This window comes from Giraffa tippelskirchi, chromosome 3 (genome assembly GCF_054371585.1).
Source record: "Giraffa tippelskirchi isolate mGirTip1 chromosome 3, T2T-mGirTip1v1.2.pri, whole genome shotgun sequence".
NCBI classification, from domain to species: Eukaryota; Metazoa; Chordata; class Mammalia; order Artiodactyla; family Giraffidae; genus Giraffa; species Giraffa tippelskirchi.
In genome coordinates, this window is record NC_137277.1 from 22646618 (window position 1) to 22663621 (window position 17004).

A 17004-nucleotide genomic window follows, 5' to 3' on the forward strand; every position below is an offset into this window, starting at 1 on the left:
ACAATATTGCCAACCCTTAACAGTCTGTACCAATGGTGAGAGGGATCAATGAAATATACAAATAATTGAAATTTTCATTTTAATAATTAGATTTCAACCATAACCATTTCTCAACAAGTACAGAACAGCTAAATAGTAGCCAGAGTGATAGATTTTTTCCTTTCTCTGGCTAACTCAGTCTGCCCTCTGGTGGAAGTGCTGATGAACAACAAAACAGCCACATGAGAGGTAGCAGGAGCAAGATAGAGGTATAGGAGAGTCACCAACTGAATAATCCAGAAGTGACTGGAATAATTAGGGATGGGATTTTTACTCTCCTCTGAAAAGCAAATCCAGTAATTTCTGGCCATGAGCCAGGCCTAAATTTTAGTTCATTTTCACCATTTGGCTGATAGCTTGTTGACTCAATTATTAGATGAATTTCTTTCAATCAAATCACTATGCCATTTAACTTGAACAACTTCTTTCAGTTATTGATTATAGTTGAATTGTTTTTTTTGGCTGGTGAGGGGGTGGGTGGTGGTACGAGGGAGGAGAGTATGAGAGATGAGACAAAGAGACCTGCTTTAATTCTAGATTTGCTTTCTCTGTTATTCCACATCCCAGAGTCTCTTAAAAAAACTATTGGAATTGTTATGACATAATAGCAAAGTGAATTAAGAAACACATTCATTAAGAAAGTACAGGAATTCTAGTCCTGCTTCTGCCAATAATATGGTTCCAGCAGTGGGACCATAGGCAGGCTTATTTAAATTCCCTAGATTGCAGTTTCCTTATCCACAAAGTAAAGAGGATAATTTATTTATCTTTCTTTTAAAACTTTACATACAATAACTTATTTGATCCTGTACCAGTGGAAATAAGGCATATACTCTGCACCAACCGATTTGAAATGTGAATGCAACACCCTAAAAATTGAAGGTTAGTGTACTCCAACAGCCCTTGTACATCTTCTCATTTCCCCAATTCATGGGGTCTTCATGGACAGCAAAAATTTCCAAGGAGTTGAAAACACTTACAGATAAGTAAAGATTTTAGAAATAAAGATTGTGAATCAGAATTGACTAGAAAATTTAAACTTCTTTTCCCTCTAATAAATTGCATGCTGTGCTTATGTAAGATCAAAGTATACAAATTTCCTTTTTTCAGATTTTTAAAAAATAATAATGTTCAGTTCCTAATCTGGGGTCCATTCACTTATCCTTCAGGAACACAGATTTAAAGAAATCATTTTTATATGCTATTTTTTGGAAAGGAAATGTACGGTGTTAATTATCTGCTTAGAAATCTTCTCAGATCATTCTTTGGGAGATTAACAATGATATTTTATTAGGCCTTTCTTGACTGTATGTTTCCAGGAACTCAGTACCTAGCATCCACTGTACTAGAGTACAAGTGGCTATTTGTACAATCTGATAATGGTTTGCTTGGAAGGCAGATTTTCAAGTGCTAGTACTAGTTGACCACCACATACACAGTGGTTCAAGATGCATCACTAGCTATGGCTGTGGTTTTCTTGTGTGAGAACACAGGGATTTTACTTACCTACTTCCTAGGAAATGGAAAAATGGAAAAACAATCAGTATACGAAAGGTAAGAAGCTTTGAGACTTAAATAAAAGAAGTTGGGCAAGAAACACATCACTTGGTGCTATGTTCTTCTGTAGACTAAGTTACAGAAAAACTGAAACTGAGGCCACTGATGTGAAAAAGAAAACATTAGAGATTTTTAAGAGGATCAACAGCACCTGAGCTCAATGAGATTCATGACCGGTCTGTTTACCTGCTGCCTCCTCCTGTGGCATTGTGGGAGTTCTTCGGGGCCCCTGTGGCCCACTGTTCTTGTCACTGTTGTTTTCCTCCAGGTTGCCTGCTGGCTCCTGGGTTTTCATCAGTTGACTCAAGAGAACTGCCAACATATTCTGCATGTCAGCTGGTGTGCTTGAAGCTTCAGGGGTTGTCTGTTCTGCTGAAGGTTGGACCGCTGGGGCAGGGGCTATCTCCTTCAAAGATTCCTCTGGGGCTGTGGGCTCTGAGTCCTGCTGTTGGGAAGTGGCAGCCGTTAGGGCACTGATGGATTGGTTCAGGGCCTCCAGCTGCTGTTGCATCTCTGGGTTGGAGTGGATGTTAAGCAGCTGCGCCATTTGAGGAATGCTCAGGTCCGTTTGGCTCTGCAGCAGGTTCAGTAACACTGCCAATTCACTTTGATTCAATTGCTGTGTGATATCACCGAGGCCTGTGGAGAGACAGTGGAACCAATATAAGAGGATGAGGCAAGGCAACACAAGGACTTTTGCCGTCTTCAACTGACAATAGCAACTTACAATATCCAATGAATGAAGTTTCACTCTGAATGTCTCATTTTTCATGCCTCCAATTGTGGTACATTTGTTACTCTTTATATTTTCACTTAAAAATACAGGGACTAATTAAAATATCTCTGTATTGTAAGTAAAAGTAACTTTATCTATATTCTTCAAGGTCAGTGATTTTCAGCCCTTACTGTACATCAGGAGAGATTTTAAAATTCAGAAGCCTTAGGTCCTCTCCCTAGAAATCTGGCAATTGTTTGAAGGTGTTTATGTTTAAAGCTTTTTAGATGAATCTAATGTGCAGCCAGCATTGAAAGCCACTGTTTTAAATAGACAATGAAGGAAAAGTGAGCCAAGGAAGGAAGTTATAATTCAGAAAAAATGGCTGTACCACAGGAGAGCTACTTTGTTGTTTATAAAAATTCATTATTACACAGTTTTGGATATATTTAGATCAAGTAACAGTCTACAGAACTAACTACATTTAGCGATTGTGATTTAACATGATTAAATTCTAAGGTCTTATCAAATCTAACAATGACAGGGTTCTGATTATATGTTAGGAAGCCATGGGTAAACTAATCTTTAAATTCAGCTTACCTAATTCACTAATTTATGCCACACACTGAATTGAGATATTAGTTTTCAGGATAGGGAAATAATCTATTTTAAGTTTTCTAGACCACATGTACAAAACTGGGCTTATCTCCTTTTCCCCTTACATAATGAGGATATCAAACTCTTTATTAACGCTTCAGTGGCTAAAAATTAAAACACACACACACACAAAAAACCTTACACTTGACCTTCAAAATCTGCCAAGTGCTTAATAAAAGCACAAAGGCTCCTTTCCCAGCACTGACCTATTGCATCCCCAGCCCCAGGTTCCACCTTGCCAGGAGCAGGCTGAGGTGGTGCTGGGCTGCTGTTCTTTACAGGCTCAGCACTTGTCCCTGAGATAGTTTCTTTTCGAGAGGCTTTGGGTGGAGGTGGCTCTTCTACCAAAACACCACTTTGTCGCTGCCGTCGCCGTTTCTTACTCCATAATTCATGGCAATCCTGCCAGTGGGGGAGGCTGGAAAAAGACAAAAGGGGAAATGTGTGTGGGAACGTGCATTACTGAGTGAATGGAGGGACACGAGATTAAAATAAGGAGGCAAAGAGCAAGGGGAAATGGAAAGGATAAAAAAAAATATAAAAATAACCAGAAAAGTTAGTAAACAGCAGCAGCGTTTAGGGATTTCTTTCTACAGTGAGAAATGAAGATCTTGCTAATAACACAGACACACCTGCTCTATAAATGTCCGTATTCCAGTCAAATGGTTAAGTTTTATAATTATTTGTGCTTAGCATAACAAAAATTAAGAAGACTTTTTTATTCTTGGTCAAGTTTTAATAAGGAATAAACAGAACAAAGGCAATGCCTTCTTAATATTTACAAAAGGCCCAGGCAAGGTAGTAATTTAAATCTTGGAACCACATGAGCATATTGTAATTAAATGATCTCTGTGTAAGATCAATTTATGTGTTACTTGGTCTTCTAGGACCAAAAAACTGGTTCTTTTTTCTTTCTGCCCACTGAATTTCCATGACTGAATATTTTCACTTGTGAGGTTTAATACATTTCTGGACTTTCCAATACTCAACAAATTCCAGTAAGTTAAATCTTACCACAACACAGATCACCACAGCCAAAATTTCCATTTTTTGCTAAAGAGCTGACATACTTCAGCCACATTCAATGCATCAAAATTCAAACACAATAAATGAATTAGGACACTTCTTTGGATTATCAGATTTGTAGTTATTACCTGTTCATATACTAACATCTCATACATTTAAGATACAGTGTTCCTATAAGAAAGAAATGCCCATAAACTCTGACGTGAAAGTTACAATGCTGTCAGCGAAAGTCAAAGGCTTCTATCAGAATGTGAGATGGGGCGTGTAGAACCTCTGAGGATCCCGTATAGTAGAGAAAATTAATAAAATTCTGACAGAAGAAAGACACATTCAGAGACCATATCTTCTATATAAAAATTCAGGACATATGGCCTAGTAGATAGACAAACTACTGGTTTGATCCCTGGTCAGAAAACTAGATCTCACATGCCACAACCAGGAGTTCTCATGCCACAACTAAAGATACCAGATGCCACAACTAAGACCTGGTGCAGACAAACAACAAATATTAAAAAAAAAAATACATAAAATAAAATTAGGACTGTTCTTGTACATATGGGATAATATGATCATTGCAGATATAGGGAATTAAAAAAGATGAAATGTTTAAAAGCAAAAACTAGAAGGAATACTGTCAAAGAGGCTCTATAGAGCAATCTGCTGGGGCTCCAGGAACAAAAGAAGATAGCTTAGTCCAATTAGAATAAACACCATATCTAAATCTGTTCCTTGTTTAAAAAGAAAACACAAAGCAATAAACTATCAGCCATAATACTCAAGGACACCTCTCTATTTGGTTGGCCACTGCAGCTTCTTTTTTAAAAAAACTATTATTTTGAGTTTCTCGGGTTTAGAGTCACTACAAGACCACCAACACTTACTCTGGAGGATCCATTTTGCTGAGCTCAACATCTTTAAGGAAATCACTCTGTAGAGTCTGTTCAGCTGTACAACGTTTGCTAGGATCTAACGTCAGCATGTGGTCCAGTAAATCAAGTGCTGCTGAAGGAATGCTGTGGAAAGGAAGAGCAAAAGAACAAGTTCACAATGACTCCACAGTTCTTAAACCTGTAACCTTGTGCCAAAGGTCTCTGAATTTCAAGCTCCATGTAAAAAACATGGGAAGGGAGTTGGAACCTGGCTAAACAAGAAAGCAGATTTGCTTCCACACAGGATTCAAGAAATGCAATAGTACCACAGGTAGAAAACATGAAGCCTTGAATGCAAGACTATGATGAAACTCATAGTGCTCAAAAATAAAATGTTTTCCTCCAGTGTGTTGGCATAATAAACTGGGATAGCACTAATTCCCCAGGACAGGAAAAAGCTAAGTCCAAACAACAGCCAAACACATACATAGGTGTACATATCTGTCAAACTCACAAAGAGAATTCTTCTCGTAGGCGCCTTCTATATTGCTTCTTCGGTTTCATTGTATTGAAGTAGGGCAGCTTGATAACATCAGGCCACACAGCTGGACAAGGGGTACCACAGAGTCGACTGAAAACAAAGCAGAAAGCAAGAACAAGGAAGTGAGTGAGCATTATAAATTCTAGAGATTCTAGAAGCAGAAATGATTACCTCCTCAGGTATGGGGGCTTTTGGCTTATTAAACTAAAAAGCATGCAGAGAGGTAAAACCTGACCTCACTGCTTTAAGGACAGAGGAGTTGGTTAAAAAATAGTAATGAGAAAATACTGGCACAATAGTCCAAAATGATTCACATATTTGGCTTTGTAAAACATGTTCTTAATGTTCCACATAGATTTTCATTACCAGTTTTGTTCTGTTCAGTTAGCATTAATTTCAGAGCTGAACTGGTCCTATAACGTCCTTGTAGGGAAAACTAGCAGAAGAGAGCTTAAGACTGGAATTCTGATGGAAAACTGAGTTTACTGCATAACACATAAGGGGTTATACACCACATTTCAAAAAAAGTCTATATTAGCTTGTCATGTTCTTCCCTTTAATCTTATTGCAAAACAAAATTCAAACTCCATCCCAATCCCAGATCTTACCCAAACCCTCTATTAAAGGCTCTCTTTTATAATTATCTGTTTACATGATGCATCATTTACTAAACTCTGAGTTCCTTGAAGGCAGAGACCTATTTCTGAATCCTTAAGTTTAACAGTGACAGGAATTTGTTAGAGAATAGGCTCAATGAATGTTTGCTGAATAAAGTTGATCTTAATCTAACCTAAATAAGAATAAACAACTATTCTGAAAACAGCATGCTTTTACATGAAAAACTAATAAAAACTATGCAAATTAAGTAAGTGAAATACACTTACTTACATATATAAGTATGTGTGTGTGGGTGTTGGTATATATATATACAGCCCATGACAAAATATATGGTAAACCTGACTCAAGAGAAACTTATTTGGACATAAGGAGCATAAAATCATTTAGTAGAATGAATGAAAAGTATTAGAAATTAGAGGATGAGATTACTGATCAACCTTGGATACTCAGAGCACATACACAGCTATACCTGATCAGTTCTAGCTGGGCCAGTTCCAGATTGGCTTGAAAAATAGGCTTCTTTGTGAATAGTTCCCCAAGAATGCATCTAGAAAGAATAAAATTGAGAGGTCAGAAAAGAAATCCCTGGAGTTTATTTAAAGTGTATTTCAATAAACTTTTATAGTGTATCAGGTTGCATCTGATACACTAAATAAGCCCAATACTAAGGGCCTGACTTTCATAAAAGAAAATACTTCTTATGGTGAAAATAATATTAAAGATTAAGATTTGCTGGTAGATCAAATTTTTGCCACCTATAAAGGATAGTCTATAAGCAGAAACAAGAAGTCAAGGGACTTCCCTGGTAGTCCAGCAGTTAAGATTCCATGCTTTCAATGCAGGGGGCATGTGCTTAATCCCTGGTGGGGGAACTAAGATCCTACATGTCACATAGTGTGGCAAAAAAATAAAGAAAAAAGGAGTCAAGAGTCCTTTTCTACCAATTCCACTGTAAATTAAGGAAATAGCTAAACACTAAAAAACTCCATCTTTTACAAAGATGCTCAGCAGTTCCAGTAAGAATAATATTAGCCTTTTTCTTCATCTGTTCTGCAGAATGGGCATTATACACAGCTCTCTTGACTTTATATTTGTCAAGTTCATTGTCATCAGTCAGAATCAGTTTCAACAGGACTTTCAAATATATTATGCTTAAATTCTTTCACCATTTTGAAAAGGCCTTTCAAAACTATATTGACATATTTACGTAAGACTCCAAGTATCTCTCCATAAATTATTTATTAATTATAAATGGGAAACTAGTTAACTATTTAGTAGTGAAAAAAGCAACACCTTAGCTAAGTGACCAAAATAAAATCACCAGAAAAAGGCAAGCAGGGTTCATGTGAGTACAAATGTAATACTTAAAAAGAACACTTCTGAAATATAAAAGAATGAAATTCTGCCATCTGCAACATGGATGGACCTAGAGGGTATTATGCTTAAGTGAAATAAGTCAGACAAATACAGTATATTACCATTTATATGTATAATCTAAAAAATAAAACAAATGACAGAATGTAACAAAACAGAAACAAACTCACAGATATAGGGAAAAAACTAATGACTACCAGTGGGGAGAAGGAACTGGAAAAGAGTAATATAGGGGTAGGGGATTATGTATAGAATAAATAAGCTACAAGGACAGGAACATAGTCAATATTTTACAGTAACTTGAAATGGAATATAATCCACAAAAATTCTGAATCATTTTGTTGTATACCTGAAACTAATATTTTAAATTAACTAAAATTTCAGCCAAAATCAAAACTGAAAAAAAGCCAAGTAACTGTTCCAGATTAAAGAATGAAAACTAAATGTAATATGTGCTACTAGACTGGATCCTCTATTACGTGAGATATTGTTGCCAGGACATTATGAGCGTACTGACAAAATTAGTGTGTGAATATACAGAACTACTGGAGAAGGAAATGGCAACCCACTCCAGTGTTCTTGCCTGGGAAACCCCATGGACAGAGGAGCCTGGTAGGCTACAGTCCGTGGGGTCACAAAAGTTAGACACGATTTAGCAACTACACCACCACCATATAAAATTACTTTCAAATGGTTCTGGAAAAAAGATATATGGTATACATATACAAATATACATTTTATTCTATGAATATACTGTATGTTATATTACATATAAGTACATGTATATATTATATATACATACAACATATATATATATATATATATATATGAATATAAAAGAAATGTAGGGCTTCCCTGGTGGCTCAGTGGCAAAAAAATCTGCCTGCCGATCAACGCAGGAGACACGAGTTCAATTTCTGATCTGGGAAGATCCCACATGCGGCAGAGCAACTAAGCCCGTGCACCACAATCACTGACACTGTGCTCTAGAGTCTGGGAGCCGCAACTACTGAAGCCCATGCATCTAGAGACCATGCTCTGCAACAACAGAAACCACCACAAGAAGCCTGAGCACCGCAACTAGAGACTAGCCTCTGCTAGTCACAACTAGAGAAAAGCCCGTGCAGCAAGAAGACCCAGCACAGCCAAAAATAAATAAATAAAATTATTTAAAGAAGGAAACATAGCAAGTTAAAAATCAGTAAAACTAACATAAATGATCTTAAAATAATTATGTTGAGTAAAAGCTGCCAGTGTGAAAAAAGAACATGTACATTATGATTCTATTTACCACAAAATTCTAGAATATAAATCAATCTAAAGAGAGAGCAGAAGAGTGGGTATGGGGAATGGGATGATGTGGACAGTAAAGAGGGACTACAAAGGAACACATGGATAATTTTGTAGCACATTACTTTGGTTGTGGTGATGGTTTCACCAACGTCAAAACTTAAATTATACACGTTAAATATATGCAGTTTATTATAAATCTCAATTGAAAGGGTAAAAAAATTAGTAAATCTGAATAAAGACTATACTAACATTCTTTGTACTATCCTAGTATCTTTTCTAATTATTTCAAAATAAATTTAAAGCATGAAAAAAATTACATCAGTACTCTACTTTTTTATACCTGAAATATTTTTTTCAAAAAGTGAGGAAAGAAAAAAAAAAGGACAACAAATCTCTTTTCTGGCCTATGTTCTGAAATGAGATTTATTTACAAATACTCCTGAAACCAGTGTTTACAGTCAGCCCTCCATATCTGTAGGTACCATATCCAGATTCAACCAACCATGAACTGAAAATATTCAGAAAATAAATTCCAGAAAGTTTCAAAAAAGCAAAACTTAAATTTGCCACGCTGGCAACTATTGGAGCATTTACAGTGTTTAGGTATTATAAGTAATCAGAGATGATTAAAAATATAGTGGAGGATATGTGGGAGGGTGTGTGTAGGCTATATGTAAACACTACACTATTTAATATAACACACTTGAGCATCCCCAGGATTTTGCATGCAGGGGGTTCTAGACCCAATCCTGTTGTGGATACAGAGAGACGACTATAATATAGTTTAACTTTGAAATTCTTCAGCTTGACAAAATTTGAGAAAGCAAACAAACCTAGCTTTTAAAGTTATCAGCAACTTTCTTTTAGCATTTGTTAACCTCAAATTCTTCTAATAGTCTCTCGAACCTTATCCAGAGAAGGAAAAGTGTAATAAGCAAAATTTGTTTCTAATATTAACTGCCAAATCAAATTTCAAATACAGTGTTATCACAACAGGTAAAATAAAACACAGAAAGAACAACCCTGCTGAGTTCACAGATCTAGGTACAATGTGTTGTACTAGTCTGTGTGGTTTCTCCCTTGATTTTCACACTGAACTGCTCTGCACCATCGATTAATTCTGCCAAGAACATCCCACAAAAACATCTTCAGAGAGACTACCATGGATCACCAAAGTATTAAGTGCACACCAAAAGCCAAGCAAAATCTCAATTCAATGAGTCACTGAGCTTTTAAAGAAAGTATAATTTTCTACAATTTTAATTTTCAACTATGTTTTTGTGTTTTCAGTTTCTAGTCCTTCAGTGAGGAAGACATCATTATGTAATCAACACTTGGCTACTGCATTGAGGTGGTAGATTGCACAGAAATAATACCAACAAAGCTATGAACTTTCCCTGTGCATCTTAATAGGGCGTTAACTTTAGAGCCTAGCTGTGACAATTTAAACACTAATACTGTTAAAGCAAATAGTCCAGAACACAAATACGCCCAGCTTGAGTCAGTAAAATTTAACTGAGACTTCATCTGAGTTGGGTAGGCTACTACAGAAATTAAGCTCTTTCTCCATCACCCTTTTGAATTTTGAAATAAAAGTCCTGTAGTTCTCCTTTGAAAGAAGGACATTAATAGGGGAGAGAAAGGATGGAAAAAAGTGATATGCTCCCTGTGAAGTATATATGTCAGAATCCTAAAGTATGGAGGTCAAGGTCAGTGTGCATATATAAATAATACAGCTTAAGAATTAACATGACCCATTTAAAATGTCTATGCCCCTAACATACAAACTGTGGTCTCTAAATATAATTTTCTACTAAAAGGACAGCTTAAGAGAAATGGCCAATTCCAGGTCTGTGGCAGGAAATGAACTAGATGAGACCAGAACCAGAAAACAATAGAGGCTATCAATTCCACTATGGTTGAGTCAAAAGGTCCCAAGAATTAACCTGAATAAACTCCCAATGACTGAAGACTGGACAGTTTGAAGAGGAATAAGAATGATAACTCTAATGAATTAAAACATCTCAAATATGTTTAAATCCATGAGTTCATAATGACACTAAAAACCAAACCCCAAACAACCTCTCTTTGGTCACCTTTGGAGGATAATAGTAAGCCACCTTATTATTTTGAAAACTGGTAAATAAAATGAAAGATTTAAACCTTCAATAAAACCCTTTAAAAAACATTTTTTTGGCCCCGCCCAGGCGGCTTGTGGAATTTCAGCTCCCCAACAAGGGACTGAACCTATGTTCTCACCAGTGAAAATGTGGAGTCTTAACCACTGGACTGCCAGGTAACTTCCTAATTAAGCCTTTTCAATATCATTTGTACCCAAGGTTAGCCAAATAGATAACCTTTCTTTATCCCAAGAAAGAATGAAATGATTAGAATATCATACCACAAAAAAACCCAAATGAATTGATGGATGCAGACCACTAAAAGCTAACAACACTTCCAAACGAGACAATTATATATTACATAAAGTGGTGTGTGTATATGTAACTCCACTCCAATAGGGATGAATATTTTCTTAGACATTGTTTAGAACTGCCTGTGTAAGAAGATAATAAAAAGCTGACTAATTTGTAATGGATTTTTTAAAATTGTTTTTAAATTTTCTACAGATAATGCACCCAGTTATTGCCTGTACTCTGGACAAGAGGCTCCCACTGCTTCCTACCCCCAACTAGGATATACAAGTGACTATGTGATCTGTCAGAAGTACACAAAACCACCTGTAAAATAGTTTCAGGGTCAGTGGGTATTGGGAATCAGACCTGAATTCACCTACAATTTATAGGAAATAAAAATAGAGAACTATGCTAAAAAATCACCATGAGAATGCAATCAGCAAAGTCTAGATGGTGAGAAACTCAATAGGACAAATAAACCAATTTCTTCTTAAAAAAAAAAATTATAAGGAGGGGGGACCCAAGAGAGATGGAGGGGGAATCTATAATTAAAAGATGAGATATCAGTTGCAATCTATGAAACTATGTGTCTGATATTAAGAAATATTTATCGCAGCACTGTTTACAATAGCCAGGACATGGAAGCAACCTAGATGTCCATCAGCAGACGAATGGATAAGGAAGCTGTGGTACATATACACAATGGAATATTACTCAGCCATTAAAAAGAATACATTTGAATCGGTTCTACTGAGATGGATGAAACTGGAGCCCATTATACAGAGTGAAGTAAGCCAGAAAGAAAAACAACAATACAGTATACTAATGCATATATATGGAATTTGAAAGATGGTAACGATAACCCTATATGCGAGACAGAATAAGAGACACAGATGCATGGAACAATTTTATGGACTCTGAGGGAGAAGGTGAGGGTGGGACGTTCCGGGAGAATAGCATTGAAACATGTATATTATCATATGTGAAATAGAACACCATTCCATGTTCGATGCATGTGACAAGGGCTCAGGGCCGGGGCAATGGGATGACCCAGAGGGATGGGATGGGGAGGGAGGTGGGTGGGGGGTCCAGGAAGGGGAACACATGTAAACCCATGGCTGATTCATGTCAATGTATGGCAAAAACTATTACAATATTGTAAAGTAATTAGCCCCCAACTAAAATAAATAAATTTATTAAAAAAAAAAAGAAATATTTAACAGATTTCTTTGAACTCTGGCTAAAAGTTGATCCCTATGCTTTTGAACTTAAAGAAGAGCTGCAAAAAACAAGTTCATCAGTATGTGAGTTACAAACAAAAAAAAATGAAAGGACTCTTACCCACAGCTCCAAACATCTATCGCTGGTGTATAACGCTCCTCTCCCAGCAGAAGTTCTGGAGGTCGGTACCACAGAGTAATAACTTTGTTTGTATAAGGACGGCTGAAAAGTAAAATACAACCATGACATAAATTTACAATGGTTTCTGATGAAAAATACTTGTATAACTAAATGCAAATTAAAATAGCTGTCAATTGGAGATGGGATCATCAAAACAGTTCCATAGCAACCTAACAGTTCAAAAGTAAACTGGACAGAAGATGATGAAGAAATAACTTCCATTCCAATTTGGGTTGATTTATTTCACTCTAAAGTGGGTTTAAGAATTCAGAAAGAATTAAGTGTCTAAAATCTATGTGGTAACACATTTAGAAAATTATGGAACTCTTCAGTTACTGCAATTTACAGAATACTAGCATAGCCAAGAATAAAAAGGACTTTTTCCTATTTCCTACATGTAATTTTGATGAATGACTCACCTCTCTTCAGAATTATAGAGCCGAGCAAGTCCAAAATCTGCTAGCTTGATCTGCCCACTGTAAAACAAAAAATAATTATTTTCATAAGTAACAACAGGAGCTTCCAAATTACACTTAAAAAGTCAAGTGCTGGGACTTCCCTGACAGTCCGGTGGTAAAGACTTGGAGTTTCTGCTGCAGGGGGCACAGGTTCAGTCCCCGATCAGGGAACCAAGATCCCACATGCAGCAAGATGAAACCAAAAAAAAAAAAGTCAGGTGCTAATTTAGGAGTTAAAGGAATTACAAAAATGAATTTTAACCTTTTAGTTCTGATCTTAATGGTAACTCTCCCAGATTAAGTTTCTTTGACCACACCACTCCACAAAGTCTAAGGGAGTTTTTTTTAGAGTACTATTATGTTTTTGAGTTTGATTCCTCAACTAAATATTTCTTTTATTTCTTGGCAAACAACAGTGACTAGAACCTGCTAGATTAAATACTTATGGTTGGGGAAAAACTGAATGGGCTATTTCAGATTAAGAGAGATTTAAGAGGCCTAACAACTAAATCCAATTCATAATCCCTAACTGATTCTGGTTTGAACAAATTAGCTCCACAAAAGACTGTTTTTTTTTTTTCTGGCCATGCCATGGGGGTTGCTGGATCTTAGTTTCCGGACCAGGGATTGAATCTGGGCAACAACAGTATAAGCGCCAAGTCCTAACCACTGGACTTCCAGGGAACTCCCTACAAAAGATATTTTTGACATAACTGAAAAAACAGAAAATACAGACTGTTAGAAAATAATATATAATAATTTTGTCAGAGTATTTAGGGTCAAACATACTGATGTAATTTACTTTAAAATAAGTAAGGCAGAAAAATAAGGGAGCAAATACAGCAAAATGTAATTGTTATATAATGTTAACGTTAAAGGGACCACATCTATGTTTCACTCTGCTAAATATCCTTCGACAGTGAATCAAGTAACATTTTAATAAAATGCAACACAAAATGCTGGGAAACTATTTAAAAACCATAATTAACCATTGGATTAATAATACCTATCTCAATTTTTGTGTACAGTTTGTGTTACCTCTTGGGGAATGAAAAGCCAGTTGACTTTTTTTAAAGGACTGGGGATATCTCACGTGTTTGATAGTGCAGATCTAGCAGAAAAATGAGATAGAAGAGGAGGAAAAAAGGCTATTCTACGAGATGCTCCTCAAAATCTGAGCAACGGGACAAAATATTAAAACCAGGTAACTACTAGCAACAAAATTTTACATTAAATCAACTCAACATTCCTAGTAAAGATTATGGGCACCTTACCCACTTGTCCCATACCTCATCACATTTTAAGTTCAATTTATAAGCAATTTCTGAGAAAAGCAAAAAGGAAAGAAATAGCTGTCTTGAGTCCTATATTGAGACAAAAAGGGTTCCTCAAATTCCTTGGCATCCTTACTCTGATCCCAAGACTCAAGGTAAGCTCTACTATGGTACGACTGAAAGTTAAAATGGCAATAGAGGCACTTCCTTGGTGATCCAGTGGTTTAAGAATCAGCCTGCCAATGCATGGAACACGGGTTCAATCCTTGCTCTGGGATGATTCCATTTGCAGCAGGGCAACTAAGCCTGTGCACCACAACTACTAAGCCCACATTCCGCAACAAGAAAAGCCACCACAGTGAGAAGCCTGCACGCTGCAGCTAGGCAGTAGCCACTGCACACTGCAACTAGAGAAAGTCCACGTGTAGCAACGAAGACCCAGTACAGCTAAATAAATAAATAAAATTAATAATTAATTAATTAATAAAATTTAAATAAATAAAATTTTTAAAAAGATGGTGAAAATGATAAAATTTATTTTAAAAAAATAGCAGTAGATATATGGTTATGGAAAATCAGGCTAGACCTAAATATCACCAGAACCTAATTTATTTCCTAATCCATCCCCACACCCTCTTACTCTCAGTAAATAACCTTCTTCACTGGAAACAGATGTCATCAGGTGGGAGCTATTTAACATTGTTTTACCTATACTTACTTACACCTCTAACTTTGCTTTCTCCTTTCCCTTCAATTACAGAAAAAATGTGCCAATCTCTTTTCCTGTTCCGGGATAATCAGTACTACCACCTTTGGCTTTGATGCCATCTCCTCTAGAACCTCATTCCTTTAAATTACTTTGGTTCTTTCCTGAATCTTCAGCTTTCCCCTCTTGATTGACTTTCTTTTTCCTTAGCATTTAAATATGCTCAAAGCTCTGCATCCTTAATAAAAAATTAATAAAAACAAACAAAGTCACAACTACAATCACCTTCCCATTAATTGTGCTACCCATCCACTGACCCCACACTTTCACCACTGACCTTTTTTATTTTCAGATTCTCTTCTTGGGTCTTAAAACCTATTTACATCACCTGACATCTATGACCACGCATTTCTTAAACCTGCCAATTTTGCATTCATGATATTTCCTTATTTTCTTCCTATCTATCTGACCAGTTTCTCGGGTTTCATCTTCTCATATCTTTTCTGTGCTTGGTAACTCCTGAGTCTACAATGCTAGTTTGAAACTCCCATGTGATCATATGCCTATTTGATATCACTACCCTGGATATATTATAGTACCCTGGATATATTATAGTATGGGGTTTTACTCTTTTGCCTGATGCACCCTATCCCTATTTTTCCTGTATTCCCTATATTGACCACTGGGCCGCCCATCTAGTTTCTCAAGTGAGAAATCTGTGAGTACACTGATTCATTCCCCACCATTCACTCTCTCATCAAGTCTACTGATCTACCAAGTCCGTGCTGTCCATCCTCTACTAGCAATGCCTTGGTTAGTTCAAGTTCAGACCATTTCTTATGATGTTTTTAATAAGTCTGTGTGCCCCCAGTTCACACCCTATATAGTGACCATTTAGTGACTTTTCTAAAGCAGAAGACTAAATGGTCTCTCTTATATCTAAAATAACTTGGTTTCATTTACCATTGTGTAATTAAGATAACATCACGAAGCCCAACCCTGCTCTCCTCCCTCTCTCATCAACAGTTTTCCCTCCTTCAACCATCTGAGGACTCCTCTCTACGCCATCTCACTCAAAAGTCTCTGTGTAGAAAGAACTAAATGGGCAAGAGCAGAGGCTGGTTGGATCAGACTAGACCATGAGACTCCTGTAGCCTGCTTAGAAAACTGAAAAGAAAATTCACTTTAGTCTAGAAGCTCACCAGCTTCCTGAACTCGGGACGTTAGGGACAGAGAGGGGCTGGACCCACCAAATTGGACACCAAGCAGGACTGCAATTATTTCCTGGCCTGACACATCCCCTAACAGAAGAGCAAAAGGAACAGAAGAAAGTATATTAAAACTATAGTCCAGAAAACTGCAAGGTGATAGCCATCATCATTAAAGTTTTTAATGCATTATAACTGTATACATAAGATGGTTTTAACCAAGTCCAGCTTTAATAAGAATTGTGGTGGGTCACAGATATAGTGACAGAAAGGAATCTTTTAATATCACGTTTTATCTCATAAAGGTATTTAAGTACAAATAATAATTTTACAGTAATTTGGACAATTAATGAAATAATGCATTAATTGTATAATTTAAAAACAAAAAATTAACCAGCACTTCTTAATGGCTGTCTCTTATAAATAAAATTTAAATTGGCTCCTTGCAACTGTCCAGCTTCATCTCGCCATTATGTGTTTCACTCCTCTTGCCCTAGCAATACTGACTCCTTTTCCAGTTTTTCAAACATGCTATGTTATTGTCACATTTATGTGCTTTTGTAAATTTTGTGTATTTGTAAATTCAATCTCTTTTGCCTAGAAATGTAACCCTCTGTTGTCATTCTTTCTGGTAAATTCCTATTCACTCCTTGAAACCACATCTTCCCAGATGTTCCCAAATTCAGGGGTGGGGGGAGAGTTTAACAAATCTTTACAGAAATAAGCAACTTATTTGTTTAGCTTCCCTACTAAATGCAACTCTCCAGGGACCGACCATCCAACATGGGACTTTGAGTGCTAAAACAAGGACAGTCCTGGGCAACCATGAAGAGCTGGTCACCCCACTCCACAAA

General features: G+C 36.6%; 1 protein-coding gene across 10 annotated transcripts in view; it reads right to left on the reverse strand.

The window, feature by feature from the left end:
• The window catches only part of CDK12 (cyclin dependent kinase 12), a 59996-nt gene that overhangs the window by 23218 nt on the left and 19774 nt on the right, over nucleotides 1–17004 (reverse strand). For all 10 annotated transcript variants that reach the window (XR_014080105.1, XR_014080102.1, XR_014080104.1 and 7 more), the window contains 7 exons: nucleotides 12924–12980; nucleotides 12445–12546; nucleotides 6492–6569; nucleotides 5378–5494; nucleotides 4876–5007; nucleotides 3175–3386; nucleotides 1783–2235 (listed from right to left, as the gene is read on the reverse strand). Coding sequence is in view for 6 of the 10 variants with exons in the window: in XM_081582230.1 (XP_081438356.1) it covers nucleotides 1783–2235; nucleotides 3175–3386; nucleotides 4876–5007; nucleotides 5378–5494; nucleotides 6492–6569; nucleotides 12445–12546; nucleotides 12924–12980 (1151 nt within the window). In the remaining 4 variants the exon portion in view is untranslated. The remainder of the gene's footprint in view (nucleotides 1–1782; nucleotides 2236–3174; nucleotides 3387–4875; nucleotides 5008–5377; nucleotides 5495–6491; nucleotides 6570–12444; nucleotides 12547–12923; nucleotides 12981–17004) is intronic.